This window comes from Danio aesculapii, chromosome 24 (genome assembly GCF_903798145.1).
Source record: "Danio aesculapii chromosome 24, fDanAes4.1, whole genome shotgun sequence".
Lineage (NCBI taxonomy): Eukaryota > Metazoa > Chordata > Actinopteri > Cypriniformes > Danionidae > Danio > Danio aesculapii.
This window is the reverse complement of record NC_079458.1, coordinates 14,330,911-14,351,565: the sequence shown is the minus strand read 5'-3', so window position 1 is coordinate 14,351,565 and position 20,655 is coordinate 14,330,911. Positions and strand designations below refer to the sequence as shown.

At 32.2% G+C, this 20,655-nt stretch overlaps 3 protein-coding genes across 4 annotated transcripts; all 3 read right to left on the bottom strand.

The window, feature by feature from the left end:
* Nucleotides 1–120: 120 nt before the first annotated feature.
* On the bottom strand, nucleotides 121–4,583 carry LOC130218630 (C-C motif chemokine 20-like). Its single transcript, XM_056450872.1, has 5 exons — nucleotides 4,514–4,583; nucleotides 2,500–2,619; nucleotides 2,306–2,420; nucleotides 2,145–2,219; nucleotides 121–279 (listed from the first exon to the last, which is right to left on the bottom strand). Exons 2-5 carry the CDS (start codon nucleotides 2,570–2,572, stop codon nucleotides 249–251), a joined length of 294 nt encoding a protein of 97 aa, XP_056306847.1. The 5' UTR covers nucleotides 2,573–2,619; nucleotides 4,514–4,583; the 3' UTR covers nucleotides 121–248.
* Nucleotides 4,584–9,756: 5,173 nt separating this feature from the next.
* On the bottom strand, nucleotides 9,757–10,582 carry LOC130218065 (C-C motif chemokine 20-like). The gene is made up of 4 exons (XM_056450098.1): nucleotides 10,484–10,582; nucleotides 10,284–10,398; nucleotides 10,129–10,203; nucleotides 9,757–9,820 (listed from the first exon to the last, which is right to left on the bottom strand). The coding sequence occupies exons 1-4, from the start codon at nucleotides 10,554–10,556 to the stop codon at nucleotides 9,757–9,759; spliced, it is 327 nt and encodes a 108-aa protein (XP_056306073.1). The 5' UTR covers nucleotides 10,557–10,582.
* Nucleotides 10,583–15,021: 4,439 nt separating this feature from the next.
* Nucleotides 15,022–17,626, bottom strand: ccl34b.4 (chemokine (C-C motif) ligand 34b, duplicate 4). 2 transcript variants are annotated; one of them, XM_056450648.1, is made up of 4 exons: nucleotides 17,380–17,626; nucleotides 16,074–16,200; nucleotides 15,403–15,470; nucleotides 15,022–15,310 (listed from the first exon to the last, which is right to left on the bottom strand). In XM_056450648.1, exons 1-4 carry the CDS (start codon nucleotides 17,456–17,458, stop codon nucleotides 15,294–15,296), a joined length of 291 nt encoding a protein of 96 aa, XP_056306623.1. In that variant the 5' UTR covers nucleotides 17,459–17,626; the 3' UTR covers nucleotides 15,022–15,293. The 2 variants fall into 2 exon arrangements, with proteins under 2 accessions (XP_056306623.1, XP_056306624.1); XM_056450649.1 differs by lacking the exon at nucleotides 17,380–17,626 and adding an exon at nucleotides 17,021–17,144 and having other exon boundaries at nucleotides 15,023–15,310.
* Nucleotides 17,627–20,655: the final 3,029 nt, after the last annotated feature.

Sequence of the window (20,655 nt, the reverse complement as noted above, 5' to 3'; positions counted from 1 at the left end):
ACTCAGATTTAAAACCACATGAGGGAATATAAATAATTTTTATGTTTTAGTGGACTAAATAAAGTAGCCTATATAAAATTTGTTTTAAATAAGAAACATCAAGCCAAACCAGTAGTTGCTGATCATACTTTATTTGCAGTTTCAAGCTGCAGTTGCTCCAGACATCATCATACATCGTATACACATTTTCATATTTTTCCTCGGATTATGATGATGATGATGATGGTATCGTTAAAGTCACATAGGATTTAGTAGGTCTGTTTGGTTACTTTACTTTTGCTGCAAAAAAAAAGAAAGATAAACAGAGTGCTATTTACTATGACAAATAATAATAATGCCTCAATCATCAGTATTTTTCTTCTTTACTTTGTACAATATAGGCAAAAAATAACCCAAGTCTATTTTTCTGGCTTTTAGATATGGGCAGATCATGTTTCACATACTATTGTGCTGTGAATTGTTGCTAGGCTGTAAGGACATTTGCTGATGTTGCCTAATTCAGATTTGACAGAGGTTTGAGTTGAGAGGGGAGACAAAGTCATAGTTTTGCAATTCAAAAGTAAATCTTGAGTCTTTGCATTCAAGTCTTGAGTTAAGTCTGACACGTCCAAGTCAAGTCTCGGTTGAGTCAATGACTCGAGTCCATTATTGAGTTATTTACCAACATTTGAGTCATAAAAAGTAGCACAGTGCAGATTAAAATTAAAGACGATTTATTTTTACAGAAATAATGTAAACCTCATGGTGTAAAAATTGCAACTACACCATAGCAGTAGAACAGTGTTTCTCAAAATAAATAAAAAATAAAATAAATAAATATAAATTGAAGAGTTTAGATGCAAAAACAAAAAGTGTCGTCTGAAATTCTTCTCTAAAATGAGTATTTTTATCAGGCTCCATGTGTGTATGTTCAGTAATATCACTTTTATGGCAAAAAATAAGATGGGAATTTCAGATGGGAATTTCAGACAGCACTTAGAGGTTTTTGCATCTGAACTCTTCAGTTGGTCTCTCACAGTATGAACTTCTCCACTTTTTACCAATCTTTCACACACTTTGAGTTTAGCCTTTAACCAATTTAATGATGAACATTACGTTTCCAATCAGACCTAAATAAACTGAATTACTTTAAATGCTCAGAGACACTATGCTGAGATCTTTAATTCCAATTGTCTATTGAGATTCTCCACATTACCAACTGATTGATTTTACTTTATTAGAAGGAAATGCATTGTGCAAGTGGCACATAACATGACATAAAATACTATTTTAAATTCACCATTAAGATCAGTTGTTTATTGTTTATGAATGATCCTGTCCTCTCATATTGATTAATCATTTGTTATTTGATTTTAATCAGTGTTCTTTTTCAAATATCTCACTTAAGATTTTAATACTGTGCCTCTTCTTCATAAAACAAACACAACATTTTATCTAAGCTATTTTACTCTTGTTAGGATCACACAAACAGGACTAAGCAGTGATCTTAACCTTTAGGAAATTGTAGATAATTCTCTAATTTTGATCTCCACATATGTGAGCATGTGTAGACAATCTTAAATGTAAATCTTAACTTTTTCTTTCAAATAAATATACACAAAATAGCCCCTTTTTTGCCATTATCAGGCTCAAATGCCACCTGCAGGTGCAAGATAAATCTTGTTGCATATGGATGCCCAATATTTGATTTCGCCTGCCCACATATCTGATTTTTTTCTTCTTTTAAGTGGTGATTTACACATATGTTGCTTGGAAAAAAATAAAAACAAAGGTCACACTTTATTGTGATGGTCTGTTTGTTGAATTTAAGTTACATCGCATCTACATGCCAACTAATTCTCATTAGATTATTAGGGTTAGGGTCAGGGTAAGTGTAAGTTGACATGTACCTGCAAAGATTCTTATAAATGTTTGTTGAAGGAGCATTATCAACAGATATTAAGCAGACAGTCTACGAATACTCAAATGGACCATCAAAATAAAGTGTTCCCAAAACAAAAGCTGTTTGGCAGCTATGTACATTTTTCCCCTCTCTGGGCATCACTAAAAGCATAAGTAAATGTGTCACTAGATGTTTGAACACTATATAAGCAGTTTATATTCTGAAAAATTTAGTTTCAACAAATATGTTTGCTTCGACTTACAAGAACTGCATGACCTTCCTCCTCACCCACAGTTGTTTAGGATCAGAGCACAACTCCCGCTCTTTAGTCTTGAAGCTGACAGAAAGAACAGATACATAAAGATACAGTATTTTTAAAAGTCTTGCACTGATTTTTCATTAGAGAGGATCAGTGAGTCTTACACGATGGCTGTCTGACACTCAAGACTTTCAAATTGGATCCTGACACTGATGACAGGATCAGTGAGCTCTGGTGTGGAGACTGGGGTACAGCATGATTCCACGTTATCAGCGACTGCTAATAACAAAACAAAGATTGAGTAAACATAAGTATACTGCATTATTGTGTGAAGTGGAAAATGTTAAAAGCGATTTACCTGTAACAGTCCAGATCACTGATGCCGTAAGCGCAACAGCCAAACTCCTCATGAGGATCTTTTGTGTCTTCATAGTCACTTCTGGTATCTGAAATGCATTCAAGGTTCTGGCTTGTTTGACTTAAGCAGTAAAAAAGCGGAAAGAAAAGCGGAAATCACATGAAAGACATCCTGCATTGTAAAAAAAGTGAAGCATTGGATAAACTTTAAAAAGTTACTTCAACTTGTTACACCTAAATAATATCATTTCAACTTAATTTACAATGGTTTTCAATAACAAATTAAGTAAAACAAACACACACACACACACACACACACGCACGCACGCACGCACACACACACACACGCACGCACGCACGCACGCACGCACGCACACACACACACACACACACACACATTCTTAAAAAATCCTTCAGGTGTATCAAGTTGAAGTTTGTTTGATCAGCATCTGGTTTGTTGGTTATTTTAACTTAGGGCTAAACCAATTGGCTGTAAAATCATTTATCTGAGTGTAAATTGGGATTACACGTTTCTTACACAAACACACCTTTTAAATGTGACAAAAACTCAACAACTGAAAGTTGCTAGCTGCTGTGTCTTTAATGTGGTGTAAAGATTATTATGTGTTATTAAATCATCAAGGAGGACACAGCAAAGAAATATCCCTTATTAAATCATAACTATTAATTTATGCAACCCCTTTAAATTTAAAAGGAAAACATAAGAGGGATCTTAAGCAAAAACAACAAGAAAAAGAGCCCTAGCCTATAAGGTGTTTTAAGGAATATCTTAAACTGACCAGTAGCTACAGTATTTTTTTTCTTCTTTCCCTTAATTTATTTATTATAATGATGGAAGTTGACCTTAGTTGGCTAACAATGGTTTCCGGAAACGCACTCCTGGGTGGGTTGTTTAATGTGGGGGTGTTCGCTTGCACTGGCTCGACAATGGAAAAGTGATTGTTTTTCGCAACATCTGGTGGATTTTGCGTACCGAAAATGAAAAGGCGGCCTTTGCTGCTGCAGCACAGCTCATGACTGCGTGTGACAAATTGCAGCAATACGCGTGAAGAAACATTCTGAGATAGTTGGTTGATATAATAAAAATAATATTAAAAATTAAATGTACCATAAAGCATTTTTCTCAATTATTTCTGTAAAATTAAGCATCAAACATGTTTTTTCTTCAGGCAGGAATCTTGTTCTCAATACCTTCAGAAGTTCACTCACTCTTTAATAAAATCAGTTGTGTTTTTTATTATTGATTTTTTACTACTACTATTTCCTGTGTTTACTATGTTTTTTCATATGTATATATATATATATATATATATATATATATATATATATATATATATATATATATATATATATATATATATATATATATATATATATATATATAGCGGAATGAACCACTTAATGACACTACGGCCAATTTAACTTATTAAATTCCCCTATAGCGCATGTCTTTGGACTATGGGGGAAACCGGAGCACCTGGAGGAAACCCGTCACACAAACATGGGGAGAATGTGCAAACTCCACACAGAAATTCCAACTGACCCAGCTGGGACTCAACAAGTGACACCGTATGTACTTTATGTATCTCATGTTGTCATTTGTACACTGTTGTATGTAAATGTTCCTGTTTACTGGCTTGTTGGCTGATTGTGATGATTGACTGCAGGTGCTGTGTAGAGCTGTTTCACTATTTCTTGAGTACTTCCATTTGTATTGCTTTACTGATGAAGACCATGTCGGTCGAAACGTTGTGAGTGCTATTAAAGACTTTTGAGAGCTAAAGTAACAGTGTGCCAATTTTTTTTGAACTTTTGCTACAAGGAAAGATCACACAATGCAATTCAAAAGAATACATAAAAAAAATAAAAATATGAATCACAAAATATGTAAAACTGCAAATTTAGGGATATGTTAAAAGTGTATATAGTATTCTGCTTGGCTGTGAGTAGACCATTATCAGGGTAATTCTGAAAAGATGATTTCTTTTACTTACTCTTTACTTGTGGCGAATGATAATGGTGGCAGTGGGGAAGTTGAACTATTTCTTTGGGCTCTGCGGCAAAAAAGATATAAAAAAAGAGTCCTGTTTACCATGGCAGCTGTCATGATGAGTGCTCTGAATAGCTGCTTGTTACGTGTTCAATTTTGATCCATAAGTAGTTATGGATGTATTCCTACAATACTACCACTAAAGATTATGTAGACCACCACACTAAAAACACATCATGAGCATTTTATATTGTTAACTGTTATTGTTATATTGTATATAATATCTCTTCTAATAACTCACTACAGCTTCACTACACTTGATTAGTTTACTTAAAATAATCTGCAGAACTTTCCTCTGCACCCATGGTTGTCTCGGATCAGAACAGATAACACCCCCTTTGGTCTTAAATCTGAAAACACAGAAAAATAACACTAAAATGAAATGATCACTAGTTATAATGTATTTTCTATAGAAACTGTGATTCTTACATGATGGCCTTCACACATGGAGGATATTCATGCTGGATCCTGCCACTGATGATGAGATCAGTCACCTCTGCTGTGGAGACTGAAGTTCAGCATGGCATCACGCTTTTAGCGTTTGCTAAAAATCAAAACACAACAAAAGGAACTTTAAATTTTGCAAAGCTCCATCAAAATACTGTATAACCAGTTAAAAACTCTTTACTTGTTATACACCAGATAACAGATGCAATAAGCACAACAGCCCAACTGAAGACAAGGATCTTTTGTGTCTCCATTTTCACAGTCGATATTCAACTCTCACTTCTGCTCTGCTCTGAAAGCATATATTCACTCACCCAATATATTGAACAAAAAAACCCAGTGCTGCATCCGGTCTGCTGCAAATAGCTCTATTTTGGCGCTGATTTAATCTTAATTTCATTTAACACCTTTAAAAATATCAGTAGCTCACTTGTACTTCCTACATGGTGAAAAGACCATCATCTAGAGACCAAAGATACCCAACCTAGGGCCCGTGCTGGGCCAAAATTGGCCCATGGTAACCTTTGATTTGGCCCCATATCCCATCTGAGAAGAGAGGGAGAATGATGGGTTATGGTTGAAGATTGTCATTTCAAATTTAATGCAACTTTTTTCTTTTTTGTTCTAACTGAAATAAAATGTTTGAATTTAAATGGTGTGAATTAATCAGATTTCCTTTAAAATGTACATACTGTCACATGATCGATAGAGGACAATGCAGAGACTTTGGTGAGCAAATCAAAGCAAAGGCAGATTTTGCTTGACTAGTTTCTAAAGCATTGAATTAATATTCTAAAGCAATATTAATGCATTCATTTCAAAGTAATGTTTTCCATTTATTAATAAATATTATTCAATTAATTAGGAAACAAACAATGGTAACTTAAATGTAAAATAATTTGGTATATTTATCTTCAGCCCACGACTGTCAATGATATTTTGTTTTTGGCCCTTCATACGGAAAAGCTTGGGCACTCCAATGACCATTAAAACATTTGGGTCCTACTTTATATTAAGTGGCCTTAATTACTATTTTCTTACATTTAATTAAATAATTTACAAATAATGCACTTATTATGTACATACATGTTTTTACATTGTATTTAAAAAACATCTGCTTGTATTTACATCTTTAATTAATTCAACCTTTCCTTACATTTATATTGTAATTACGCTGTGGACCATCCATTACATCTTAACGCACCTTTAAACCTACAGTACCCATACCACAAAACCAGTCTCTGTTATATATACCAGTATCCCACCAGTAACACCATAAATGTTGTGCATTATAAACTCAGTAGTACACTGTACTTTTTAAATTTGTTAATCCATAGTGTTAAGGGCACTTAATATATAGTGGGACTAATATTTGATTCATAATTATTTTATTTCATATACAGGTTTACACGTTTTATGAAATATTTCACAGATTATATGCTTTAAAGTAAAATTTTTGTCACAATGTTTTGCAATTACTATTTAAATATAAGAACATCAAGATTTTTTTTCATTACCCCAATGTGAGATTAGACAAACTGATTGGAAATTTGGCTGAATTTATTAATGTATTAGCATACTATTTTTGTATGCACTAAATAAGAGAAAACTAAAAGAAAGCAGTCTTTTGGATGCATTTGCTTGTGGTTGAAGTCTGAAAGCATTACACTTTTAATATTAAGATTATTTTTAACATTTAGATGATTTTCAGTGGAAAATTAACCACATACTTTTTTGTTGTCTTAAGTGAGTAATGTGCTGACACATTAAAACAGCAAGGCCAAAGAGTCAGTGATAATTTCAATGATAAACAAGGAGACATATGAAATACATAATTATAGAATTAATCGCTGCATGGCAACAAACGACAGGACTTGAACTTAAATTACATTTTAAGGCAGTTTTTATAAAAATGAAAAAACACATTACTGATGTGTATCTTGAGACAAAAACAGTAACACTGATATCTTAAGATATCTGAAAGTTATTTTCAGTTAACACTGGGAACTAGTTGCTGCAGTACCCCCTGCCGACAGCTAGGAAATAAAACACATATAGGAAACAGAAGTAATGGCTAAAGTTGGATTTTAGACAGATGTTTTATATTCCGCCTTATTTAAAAATGTTTTTTTTTTTTTATATTATTCTGTTTTCATATGTTGTTTGTGACTCAATAGAACAGGGGTCACCAATCTCGTGGCCCTCCAGGGTTTAGCTCCAACTTGCCTCAACACACCTGCTTGGGTGTTTCAAGTATACCTAGTAAAATTTGATCAGCTTGTTTAGGTGTGTTTGATTAGGGTTGGAGCTAAAATCTGCAGGACACCGGCCCTCCAGGAACAAGTTTGGTGACCCCTGCAATAGAAATATGTATTTTGATGGTTATTAGGTGTACGTGATGTGTCTACACTTTTCCATACTGACTGACAGCTCTCCTGTTACTGTGTTGAGAGAAATAAGAACAGAATTATTAGCCCTTGATCTTTTTTTCTTTTTTAAATATTTCTCCATTCATGTTTAACAGAGCAAGGAAATTTTGTCTGTCTGATAATATTTTTTCTTCTGGAGAAAGTCTTATTTGTTTTATTTCAGCTAAAATAAAAGCAGTTTTATTTTTTTTTAAAAACAATTTTAAGATCAAAATTATCCTTTAAAGCTAAAATCCTTTAAGCTGTCTGATAGTCTACAGAACAAACCATCATTATACAATAACTTGCCTAATTACCCTAACCTGCCTAGTGAACCTAATTAACCTAGTTAAGCCTTTAAATGTCTCTTTAAGCTGTATAAAAGTGTCTTGAAAATATCTAGTCAAATATTATTTACTGTCATCATGGCAAAGATCAAATAAATCAGTTATAAGAAATGATTTATTAAAACTATTATGTTTAGAAATCTGTTGAAAAAAAATCTCTCCGTTAAACAGAAATTGGGAAAAAAATAAACAAGGGGGCTAATAATTCCGAGCTAATAATTCAGACTTCAACTGTATATATACAATGCTCAGCATATATAAGTACAACCCCCACAAATCTATCTTTTAAATTAATATTTTTATTAAGAAGCTTTACCGTATTATATTTGTGCATACACATTCAATTAGTCAGTACTGAAGCCAAATCTGGAGCTTACTGTATCTTACAAAATAAATTATGATAATGGTCCAAAAAAGTATTACACCCAAATTTATGTTATAGAAAAAAGAGAAAAGCAAAAAATTTAGTTGTAATTTTTTCTGCAATAATTTGCTTGAATTTAATTTTATTATCTTTCAATTTCTAAATATGTATCACAAGCATTATTTAAAATTAAACAAGCACAGCTAATTTGAAAAATATAAAATGTCTAGCTTGCATGGTTTGGGATCTAAAGACTTGGATTTGCTCTTCAGTATTTGGACTCTCAGTAATGATTATTAAACCACACTGAACTGAGCTAAACTGAACTGAACTTAAACACTACAAACTGAACTACACTGTTCCTATTTACTATGACCCTTTATGTAAAGCTGCTTTGACACAATTTACATTGTATAAGCGCTATACAAATAAAGGTGAATTGAATTGAATTGTAATGCATACCTTTCCTAAAAAGTACTAAATCACATTACTCTTTAAAAGTAGTAATGAAAGTTTATAATATGTTACTTTATTATATTACTCAAAACTGAATAATTCAAATCTCTATGACAGATCAATGAAGTCAACAGCAAAAATGTGAAGTTTGTTAAAAAGCTTTCATGTTATATGTAGCTTGATTGTCATAATATGGTATAAGTCAGGTAAGTGCAAATGTGGAAAGTTAAGTCATTCAGCTCTATTTGATCTTCAGCAGATCGTCTTGTATATTTGATATTCTTCATATGACTTATGTGCATTTCATCTTCTCCACAACACAAGTGCTACAAGCAAGAGCAATAGCTGGGGATTCATTTACTTGTATTTTTACATCATCATTGAAACAAGTCAATGTTTTCTCATACATCAGCCTTCTTGCCATGAGTTACTCTTTATATATACAGTAGTTACTTAGAGATGAGGTGGTCGTGGAAGACACGGTTGATTCGGCTGATGTTGCTGGAAATGTGGGACCCAGGAACTCATCTGGTTTAGTTATTGTAGTTTTTCTAAAAAACAAACAAACAAACTGATTAATCTGACAATGGTACATTGACCCAAAACTCAATAGAATCACTGTTCATACACTGTAAAAAAGGTCTCTTTATTAACAGTTTCTGTATTCTGTGATTCACAAGTGTTCTCTGTTAATTTACAGTTGTGAATTGCATTATTGGATGTTGATCTCTGCTTTGTTGACTTTTAATGTTGAAAATTCAACTCTACAGTTTAACAAAGTGACTTTTATTGACATTTTAGTAGTTTGAAATAATATAATGTTTAAGAAATAATATATAGAAATAAGTCTGTAAAATAACAGAAATGTACTGGCAGCTTATTACAAGGTTTTCATAACCCAATATATACAACACCAGCCCAGACAATATATCACTTTAAACTATTAAAATGGTAATAAAAGTCACTTTTTCAAACATTTTAAGGTTAAAATTTTGTTGGAAGAAAGATCAAGGTCCCATAATGCAATTCAAAAAAAAAAAAAAAAAAAGAACCATAAAATATGTAAAACTGCTCATATACAGATATTTATTTCAGTGTATATAGTGTTCTGCTAGGCTGTGAGTAGACAGTTGTCAGGGTAAAACTAAAAAGATTATTTTTTAACTTACTCATTACTGGTGGCGGATGATAATGGTGGCAGTGGGGAAGTTGGACTATTTCTTTGAGCTCTGCGGCGAACAAAAGATATAAAAAGAGTCCTGTTTACCACAGCAGCTGTCATGATGCCACAACATTACTTTTAGCATCTATACTTTGAATTAAGCAACTGCCCTAAGGCTGATCTCCCAGCTGTGATATATGGTTTAGTTTATACTGGAGTTATTAGGGCGCTCTGAACAGCTGCCGGCTAGGTGTTCAATTTTGATCCAAAAGTAGTTACATATGGGATTATTGCTACAATACTACCACACACTAAACATTATGTAGACCACCACACAAAAAATGTAAGCACATCATGAGCAATAACTCTACTTACAAAAACTCCATAACTTTCCTTCGCACCCATGGTTGTCTCGGTTTAGAGCAGATGAGACCCCTTTCAGTCTCAAATCTGAAACACACAGAAAAATAACTCCAGAATCAAATGATCACTAGTTTTAATGTGTTTTCTGCAGAAACTGTCATTCTTACATGATGGCCTTCACACATGGAGGACTTTCACGCTGGATCCTGAAACTGATGATAGGATCAGTCACCTCTGCTGTGGAGACTGAAGTACAGCATGGCATCATGTTTTTAGCATCTGCTAAAAAATCAAAACAAAACAAAAGTAACTTCAAATTTAGCAAAGCTCCATCAAAATACTGTATAACCAGTTAAAAGCTTTTTACTTGTTTTACACCAGATAACAGATGCAATAAGCACAACAGCCCAACTTAAGACGAGGATCTTTTGTGTCTCCATTCTCACTGTTGATTTTCAACTCTCACTCTTGCTCTGCTCTAAAAGGATATATTCAAGACTTTTGCTTGGCAAATATGTTCAATAAAAAAAAATCCCAAGGCTGTATCCGGTACTTTGCAAGTGTCTCTATTTTTGGCGCTGATTTAATCTTCAATCTGTGTAACACCACCTCTAAAACTAGCTTACTTACTTCTAAATAAGCAAGTAAATACTACTACTGAATACTACTTACTAAATGACCATAATCTAGATCAGTGGACTGATTGTCTCGCGACTCCCACTCCAAAGTGGGAGTCGCAAGACATTGAGGGGGGTCGCTTGGTGATTTCCAAAAATCTCATACAGTATATGTTATTAAACTATTAGAATTACCCTATTTTATCCATAATATATAGAAGATGAAAACAGCATTTCATAGTAAGATAAAAAACATCATGCAAATTAAAAGCCATTAGCTTTTCTATTTTTTTTCCCATTTGATTGTGACCCCTGGGGTTATTCTGCTAGATCATTGACACAGCAATAGCGTTAGTTGCAGCAGATTGATTTAATGGCACAATGCTAAACGTTGACACCTTAACGGCACTCACATGTATTAAAAGTAAATGCCATGACTGAACATGGATGTGTCCATCATTCTCAGTAGGTGAGGTCAATATTAAATTAAAAAACTAAATAATGACTGTAAAAAATGATATGGTTGTTAGACTGTTGCACTTTTTTTGTGTTGTCATTAAGATATAGTTCCTACTGGTGTGTATGCACTGTTGTGTGCAACGCTTGTATGTTTATAACCACCCCCGAGGACACACACATTCACACACACTCATACAATACTGCTATTTTAGTTTATTTAATTTACCTATACCGCATGTCTTTGGACTGTGGGGGGTACATAGTGTTAAGTGCACTTAATAAAATTCACAATTATTTTATTTCATATCCAGGTTTACGCGTTTCATGAAATATTTCATGGATTATTTGCTTTAAAATAGAATTCTTGTGACAATGTTTTGCATTTACTGTTTAAATATAAGTACACAAAGACTTTTTGGAGATTAAACAAACTGATTGGACGTTTGGCGGAATTTATTCATATATTAGCCTACTATTTCCGTATGCACTGAATTAGAGAAAACTAGAAGAAAGCAGTCTTTTGGGTACATTTGCTTTGGCTGAAGTCTGAAAGCATTTCACTTTTAATATTAAGATTAATTTTAACATTTAGATGATTTTCAGAGGAAAATTAACCACATCCTGTTTTGTTCTTCTGAGTAATGTGCTGACTGTGCAACAGAAAACAGCAAGTGATCAATTCAATGATAAACAAGGGGAAATATGAAATGCATGGTATTAATGGCTGCATGGCTCCACAAACAGGGCTTAGACTAAGACAGAACTTGCTCTTAAATTTAAATGATGGTTTTTATAAAAATTAAAAACACATGGTGTGTATCTTGAGACTACGGTGACGCATTGCTGCCACACACATATTATTTTCCCACTCAGCTATGTCGTTATAACGAGATCTTTTCTCATAAAAATGACATCTTAACACTGATATATTTCTTCATTATTTGTGCACTTTACACAAATGAATAAAAATTCTCACCTGTAGTGAGTCAGTTTTGCCCCTAAGACTGTCTTACACACTTTAGAATGAGACTATATTACATTTAGGTGAATTGCTGTAATATTGGTATGATGTACATACATGAAAGGAAAAATGTGTCATTTGTAATAATTGGTAATCTCACAAGTCATTCTGGCCTCTGTGAATAAGCTATAACCTTTGCTGTACGAAAATAACATTTAAGTTATTTACCACTCAATCACACAACTTACCACATAACATATGTATGTTTTTTTACTACTTGTACTTATGATGAGAGATATTGCCAATCTCTATTTGTGTACCGTATAGTTATGAATAGACATAGTCACTTTTCTGTAGTAAATCAACCTGTATGCTTAGTGGTTGGCTGGCGGTGTGCAAGAATTACACTTATTACTAAGCCATACTTACATGCTATTTCAGAGTGAATATTCAGAGTAGCATGGTAAACAATATAGGGAGCGCGTCATAGGTTGTCATTGTTCAAAAATTAACCAATGTGATGTGAATATAAAACCAACTTCAGCCCAGCAAAGCAGGCTAGGTGGAATAGTGCTATTTACATCTGTTTTGATGTTAAACTAAATAAAAATCTACATTATCGATGCTGTAAAAGTTCCCTTATGAAATTGAAAATAGTCACATCAATCGTTCGCTGAAAGAGTTCAGTGGCTAAACAACACTTCTGTGCATATAACCCATCCGTAAAACAACACAATCTACATCAGCTTTGCATGACTAAAATACTTTTAAAACATAACATTACCTAAAAAAATACTTCAGCCATTGGGTCATCCCTCCTCCAGCGTGCAAAAGTAACTGCAATATTTATTCAGGATTTGAACACTTTTTGATTCAGCATTTGTTTTTATCGCTGTCGGTGCGCATGCACGCACAACATGGCAGATCTGCTCGAATGGCTGCACAGATGTACAAATATACATTTGTTGACGGACAGTTTGGGCTACTTATCAGAATTATGGGAATTGTAGGCTCGACAATATTTAATTGGATGAACATTTATTAGTTTAATGCATTACCCAGAATATAAAAATACATATAAATACATTTAGATCATTAACTTTAATCAATACTTTTGGAATGTTAAGAGACTTTCAACCAGCACAACATAAAATGTTTCTGAAGACAATCACCTACTTTAAAACCAACTTTACTGAGCTTTTTTTTATTTTATTTAATTTTTAAAATTATTATTATGTGAAAAGTAAGACTATACAATCACAGAACATTTTAAAGAAGATGGAAAGACAAAAAGAAGACATTTTGAAAAAAGAAAAACAAAAATAAACAGAAGGGGTATATACATCACATATTAAAGAAAAAGATTAGATAATTTACAAATTTCAGTTGGTTTCAAAGCCTTTTTTTTTTGTAAAAATAGTTAGACATTGTTTGAAAGTAATACTGCATTTTAGTAAGCATAATATAAAAAAAGGATTTTGGTTTGAAAATTTACATTTATGCATACACAATTTTGCTAAGAAGATTAAGAAAATATATTTTCTTTTTATGTAAAGCTTCGGTTTTAGAATTAACAAAACCAAACAAAACATACCCGTACTAAGGAAAAGTCTTTGTCAATTACAAAAAAGGAAAAAAAAAAAAAAAAACCCAAAGCGAATTAGAATAACTGCATTGCCAAACTAAGTGAACTAGGGACTCAGGGTGTTGCTTACAAAATGAACAATTAGTATCAATAGCTTCTTGATATCTTACTAAGAAAGTGGTTAGGCTATGCTAAATGAAACTTTACTAAGCTTCCTTCAGTGACGTCATTAGCTCCTTTAAGTGCTGACTCTGCCTCTCTCTGCAGTATCCAGATACTATTGGAGACATTTGAGCAACTTGTTCACACAGCTTGGAACCATCGGTTTGACACCTATGAGTTTATAACGCGTAGAATTAACTCCTCGTTTCCTTGAGGTCATTTATAGCTCAGCAGGTAGGCTAGCATGTGTACCATCTGGGCCCTGATCGGCAGGTAAACACACTCTTTGACCACTGAAAGTATAAAAACACTTACACGGATTTATAGCTTTATATTTTATAAGATTTATAACTATGTGGCCACACTAATATATTGCTACATAATACAATAATAATATAGTTTAAATAAATAAATAAATAAATAAATAAATAAATATATGTATATGTGATGTGAATATATGTGATGCTTTTCTCTCGTTTTGGCATGTTTTACTTCATGTATGCAAAGCTGCTACTATTTATGGCACAGGCTGTTTGTAAATGCAATTATATGTATCAATAATTTTGTTTTTGGCTACGCTACAATCGTTGTTACCATTAATTACTTAAATAAAAACAAAACAAAACAAAACAAAACACGGTCTACCTAATTTCAGCATTAGTTGTTGTTCACCACTAGATGGCGCACTTGTTATTACTGGAATAAATGTTAGTAGGCAAAGGAATATTTCACTCAATATTATAGAGACCATTTCAATGTAGTGTTGTCATTGGCCCATGAACATTTACTGCTTATTGTCAAACTATTGCATAATTGTAACAAGAGTCGATTCAATCATAACTTAGTATTATAACAGCGATCATAATATTATTTGCCAATGTTTAGATCTTTTTAGATTCTCAGAAGCTACAGAGATTAAAAATGTATAACAAAAAATACGTTGAGATAATTGTTATTGTTTACATCCATCAAAATTGTCTGTATTTTCATTTTTAGGTATTGGTGGAGGAAATCTTTGAAGCATCAAAACACCATTATAGTATCTCAAAGGAGAAAACACATGAATTCAGAATGACATAAGGGGTAAGTAATAACTGATGTCCATTTGTTGAAATGTGAACTGTTTATTTATTAATTCAGCTTAAATATGATACAGAGGAAAGGTTGGATATTTGTCTGAAAGTAAGCAGAACTTAAATCGTTAATAAGCAAAAATTACATGTAATTTAAAAGCAGTCAAAACAAGGCAATTACGTAAACAAATCTTTCAATAAAGCTAAATAATGCGATGATGCTTTTTGGCATAAATAATAAAATAAAATGCATAGATATAGATCCAGGAATGATATATAGACAGATTTGCAGCATCTTTAAGGCCCCCATTGACTCAGTCCTACAATTCTTTCAGACCTAGAGAAATGATGATCATGTTATTAGTTTTCTTTAAAAAATAAACAGAATAAGCATCATATAAAGATACCAGAGTAATGCAGGTGTTTTACCTTGCAGTCGGTTTTGAATCCAGCGTGCTTTTGGGTCAGTGCAGTATCTTTCCTTCTCTGCGTAGAAGCTGTCGGACAGAAATACAGTAATGATATAAACACAATATTGTACATATAAAAAAAAACCCTGATATATTATACATACAGTTGAAGTCAGAATTATTAGCACGCCTGAATTATTAGCTCCCCTGTTAATTTTTTTTTTCTCATTAAATTCCTGTCTAATGGAGAGATTTTTTTCAACAGATTTCTAAACATAATAGTTTTAATAACTCATTTCTAATAACTGATTTATTTTATCTTTGCCATGATGACAATAAATAATATTGGACTATATTTTTCATGACTAGGCAGGTTAGGGTAATTGTAAGTTATTGTATAATGATAGTTCTGTAGACTATCAAAAAATATATAGCTTAAAGAGGCTAATAGTTTTGACCTTAAAATGGTTTAAAAAAAATTAAAACTGCTTTTATTAAGAAAAAATATTATCAGACATTCTGTGAAAATTTCCTTGCTCTGTTAAACATCATTTTGAAAAAAAAAAAAAAAAAAAAAAAATATATATATATATATATATATATATATATATATTATATATATATATATATATATATATAATTCTGACTTCAACCGTATAAAGAAATGTAGACTATGAAGTGAGAGCTTACATTATAGCATCAACACATGGACTCAGAGCAGGCTGATGCTTGTACGCAGTCAGTTTAATTTCAGGAGGGATTCTTCCCCTGGACACCTCCTTACAGCATGTTACTCCAACTCGAGTGGGGCGACGATCTGAAAGAAATGCAGAGATTTCAATTTCCAACATCATGCTGTAGACATAGTGTAGTGTATATGTGTGAAAACGAGAAGATCGTGAGCTTGATAAGGGCTCCATTAAAGAAAGCAAAACCGCATAACAGCGTAAAGCCATAGTGCAGCAGAGCTTTCACTAACATTACAAGGACATTCACGCAAAACTGAACAAATTGGCGGTCCATTTGCATTTAAGTTTATTAGGTTCAGTGCATGGCTAAAGGCTAATTAGGTTAACTATAGGCAAATTAGGGTAATTAGGCAAGCATTGTATAAGAGTGGTTTGTTCTGTAGACAATTTAAAAAAATGCTTTAGGTGGCTAATAATATTGACCTTAAAATGTTTTTCAAAAAATTTAAAACTGCTTTGCTTCTAGCTGAAATAAAACAATTAAGACTTTTTCCAGAAGAAAAAAGATTATCGGAAATACTGTGAAAAATTTCTTGCTCTGTTAAACATAATTTTGGAAATATTTGAAAAAGAATTAAAAAATCATAATAATAAAATAATTATTTACTAATAATTTTAATAACTCTATATATTACAGGCAAAACGAAATGAATATCAGAAACGGTAAGTAAATTATCACGATATTCATTTTTGGCTTCGTTTAAACATCATTACTAGACTATTATGCATCATAAATGCCTGTTGCTGTGAATTAAATGAAGCAAATAAAAAGTTTGAGTGTAACCGACCCTTAAACAACACCAATAATATAAATAATAATAATAATAATAATAATAATAATAATAATAATAATAATAATAATAATAATCAATAAAGAAAAGAACTTACAGTTTCCTTGCTGTGCAGTAACACAAACAAAAACTATCATCATCAGAGCTAATTTGCAGCTAAGATGCATGTTGTTTTGCGTAAAAATGTTCAGATAAAGAGAAGAGGAAAAAGTCTGCAGGCAAGTATGTTTTTTAAAGATGCTATCTAGCCCTGAGTCCTTTTATACACATTTTTTACAACAGGATGTGCATCTCTAACCAGAGTAACTTCAGTCATGTGACAAACTAGCCATAATCCATGATCGAAGCAGTTTGACATCCTGCAAATGTATTTATTTCTTTTTCATCATCAGTATCAGTAATGCATGAAGAGACTGCAAGACTGACATTGAAGTCTAAAGTGATGCATGTACTTACAGTTGGCTTGTGCTCCAGTAAAGCATCCCATTAGGGTGATCAAAACAGCAATGGTGAATAATCTAGTAGTCCAGGCCATAGTTCTTGGTGTCCAGATCAAGGTGTTTTGGTGAAGGTCAGCTGCTCGTGTGTTGATAATGTAAGTGCGTAATTATGAGGAGATCTTTTAAGCTTTTACAGCAGTCTGATGGAATGAATGTGTCACAAAATGCTCCAGCACAATTCTGAAACCATTGCATCAAGTGATCATCTGCCTTCACAGGTTTTCACACTTCGCACCCACAAAACAGTCTGTTTTACCCATCAGCATAATTTATGAGAAACCAATATCCCCCCCAAGAAGGAAAATGAAGTAACAAACCACAATGGCACGTAGGTTTTAATTACTGTTTTCTAAGGGTTATTATAGTTAACTATAATTATAATCAATAGAAAACTTTTGCAGCTTGAAATAAAATAAATGTTTACTTTATTTGAAAAATACCTTTATATAAAACATAAATGCTTAGTATTACATTTAAGTTGATGTATTAGAATAGCTAAAACTAAAATTAATAAAAACTAAGTAGATAAAATGATGAAAACATGAAATAGAATATATAAAACTGATAAAAAATTGTAATGAAAACACTATAAAGATATAAACTAATCAAAATGCAGTACTATTTAATGGTTTTTGGTATGTATGGTTTTCCCTTTTCACCTGACTCAGAAATTGTTATTTGGGTACTCTCATTCTCTGCTGGATTATAATGTGTCCATACAAAGCACCATCATTTATGGAATGATTATTGCTAAGACTATTATTCTGAAACTCTGGAAATCAGACTCTATTCGTCAATTTAAGACCTGGTTAACTTATCTCACTCAAATATTGCACATGGAAAGAGTTCATTATGGAGTTACTGATAATCTAGATAAGTTTTACAATATACAGTTGAAGTCAGAATTTTTAGCCCCCCCTTTGAATTTTTTTTCTTATTTTAAATATTTCCCAAATTATGTTTAACAGAGCAAGGGATTTTTCACAGTATGTCTGATAATATTTTTTCTGCTGGAGAAAGTCTTATTTGTTTTATTTCGGCTAGAATAAAGGCATTTTTTTTTTCATTTTTAAAAAAACATTTTAAGGTCAATATTATTAGCCCCTTTAAGCTATTTTTGTTCGATAGTCTACAGAACAAACCATCGTTAACAATAACTTGCCTAATTACCCTAATCTGCCTTGTTAACCTAATTAACCTAGTTAAGCCTTTAAATGTCACTTTAAGCTGTAAAGAAGTGTCTTGAAAAACTGTCATCATGGAAAAGAAAAAATAAATCAGTGATTAGAAATGAGTTATTAAAACTATTATGTTTAGAAATGTGTTAAAAAAAATCTTCTCTCCGTTAAACAGAAATTGGGGAAAAAAAATAAACGGGGGTTAATAATTCAGGGGGGGCTAATAATTCTGACTTGATCACCTGGACCAATATAATGCGGATTCTGGTTTTTTTTTCTTTTCTTTTTTTAAAACATATTTTCTTTCTTTCTTTCTGCACAGTGGATAAACTTTTTTTTTTAAATCTACACAAAATACATTTTTAAAGTAGCTTAATAAATTAAAACAAACAAAATCCATAATTACAATTAATGATTAAACGTTTGTAACATAAAATATTTCTCAAATTGAGGGAACATCCATTTTTCAAATAAATGTTGGAAAAAAGGACAAATTTACTCATGCAACATAACTTACTTATGGATGAAATGTACTTCTGTAGGAAATAGTACACAGCCAAAAACCAGTTACAAAGAAAAGTAAAAAAGAAAAGGTGTCTTTATGCAAAGGAAGGACGTCTTTCACACATTCAGAAACATCAACCACAAGCAAACAGTAGTTGCTGATCACAATTTATTTCCAGTTTCAGATTACAGTTGTTTGCATCATACACTGACAAAGAACTTCATATAAATCAATCTGCAATTCACTTCTATTAATACTTCTATCAGTCAATTATCTACAATCAGTGATGTGAATGATCTATTTTTCAATATAAAATACAATATAATGTAAGCTAACAATTTGTTTTGCTGTAGTACAGTTTATGTAGTTCATTTAAGAATGATCACTGTCAGCTTGCTAATATTTCCATTATACAAAAGCAAAACTTTAAAAATGGTTTTAAAAATACGTTCTTTGTGATACTGTATGTTAATTTCATATTGAGTTTACTTTTAGACATTTATGATCCATAATCCTGCCAGGAGCTTAAGCAGATCCTTTTACATTAGTTCACTTACTAATGGATGATTGTGGTGCAAATGTCCGTTGATTGTGTTTTTTAAAGTTCTGCTGTTAAAAAAGCAATAAATAAAATAAATAAATACAAACAATAAAGCAATGTGAACTAAAATGTACTCTATAAAATACACAACAATATGAATAAATGTTAAGCTTTTATTTTGCTACACTTTTCATCACAATTGTTGTGTTTTACAAAAACTGCTGAACTTTCCTCCGCACCCATGAGAGCAGAAATCCCCTCGCTCAGTCTCAAAGCTGTCAAAGAGAATGAAAAACATTAAATAAAGTGATAATTAAAGTCATATGCTGTTGAGCTCTAGACTAAAAACTATGAAATATAAACAAGTAACATTAAATTTAATGTTTTTAAATTGAAAGGTTGATTTTTTTTCTCCAATAATGTTAATTCAGTCAAAAAAATGTAATCACTTCTGATTAAAGATAGGTTTTCTGGAATGAATTGTGATTCTTACATGATGGCCTTCACAGATGGAGAACTTTCACCTTGTATCCTTACACCGATGATAGGATAAGTTAGGATAAGTCACCTCTACTGCGGAGACTAATTTACAGCAATTATTTCCCCTTTCCTCAATGGCATTTGTAAAGACTGAAAAACAAGGTAGTTGTTGTGAAGTTTTGCTTGTTAGTGGGATTGATAGCATGAAGTTTTCACATTTGACAATATTTTCTCACACAGATTCTCCATACAGTCAGTTTCTTTGAAACAGTACACAACACATTTTTTCAGGGCATTATGACAGCATGCTTACTGACAGATTTGAACACAGCCTCTTAAAAAAAGCATGAATAAAAAGTCATACAAATCTGAATAAGTTTTTAATTAATAAAATATTTAAATAATTGATTACCAATTTAAATAAATGATTCATTATATGGACAAAAATACATGTAAGGGATACTCAACCTCTTAAAGGATTTTAAATGCAAGATGTGGAGACAAAGAACTGCCCAACACGAAGCAGAC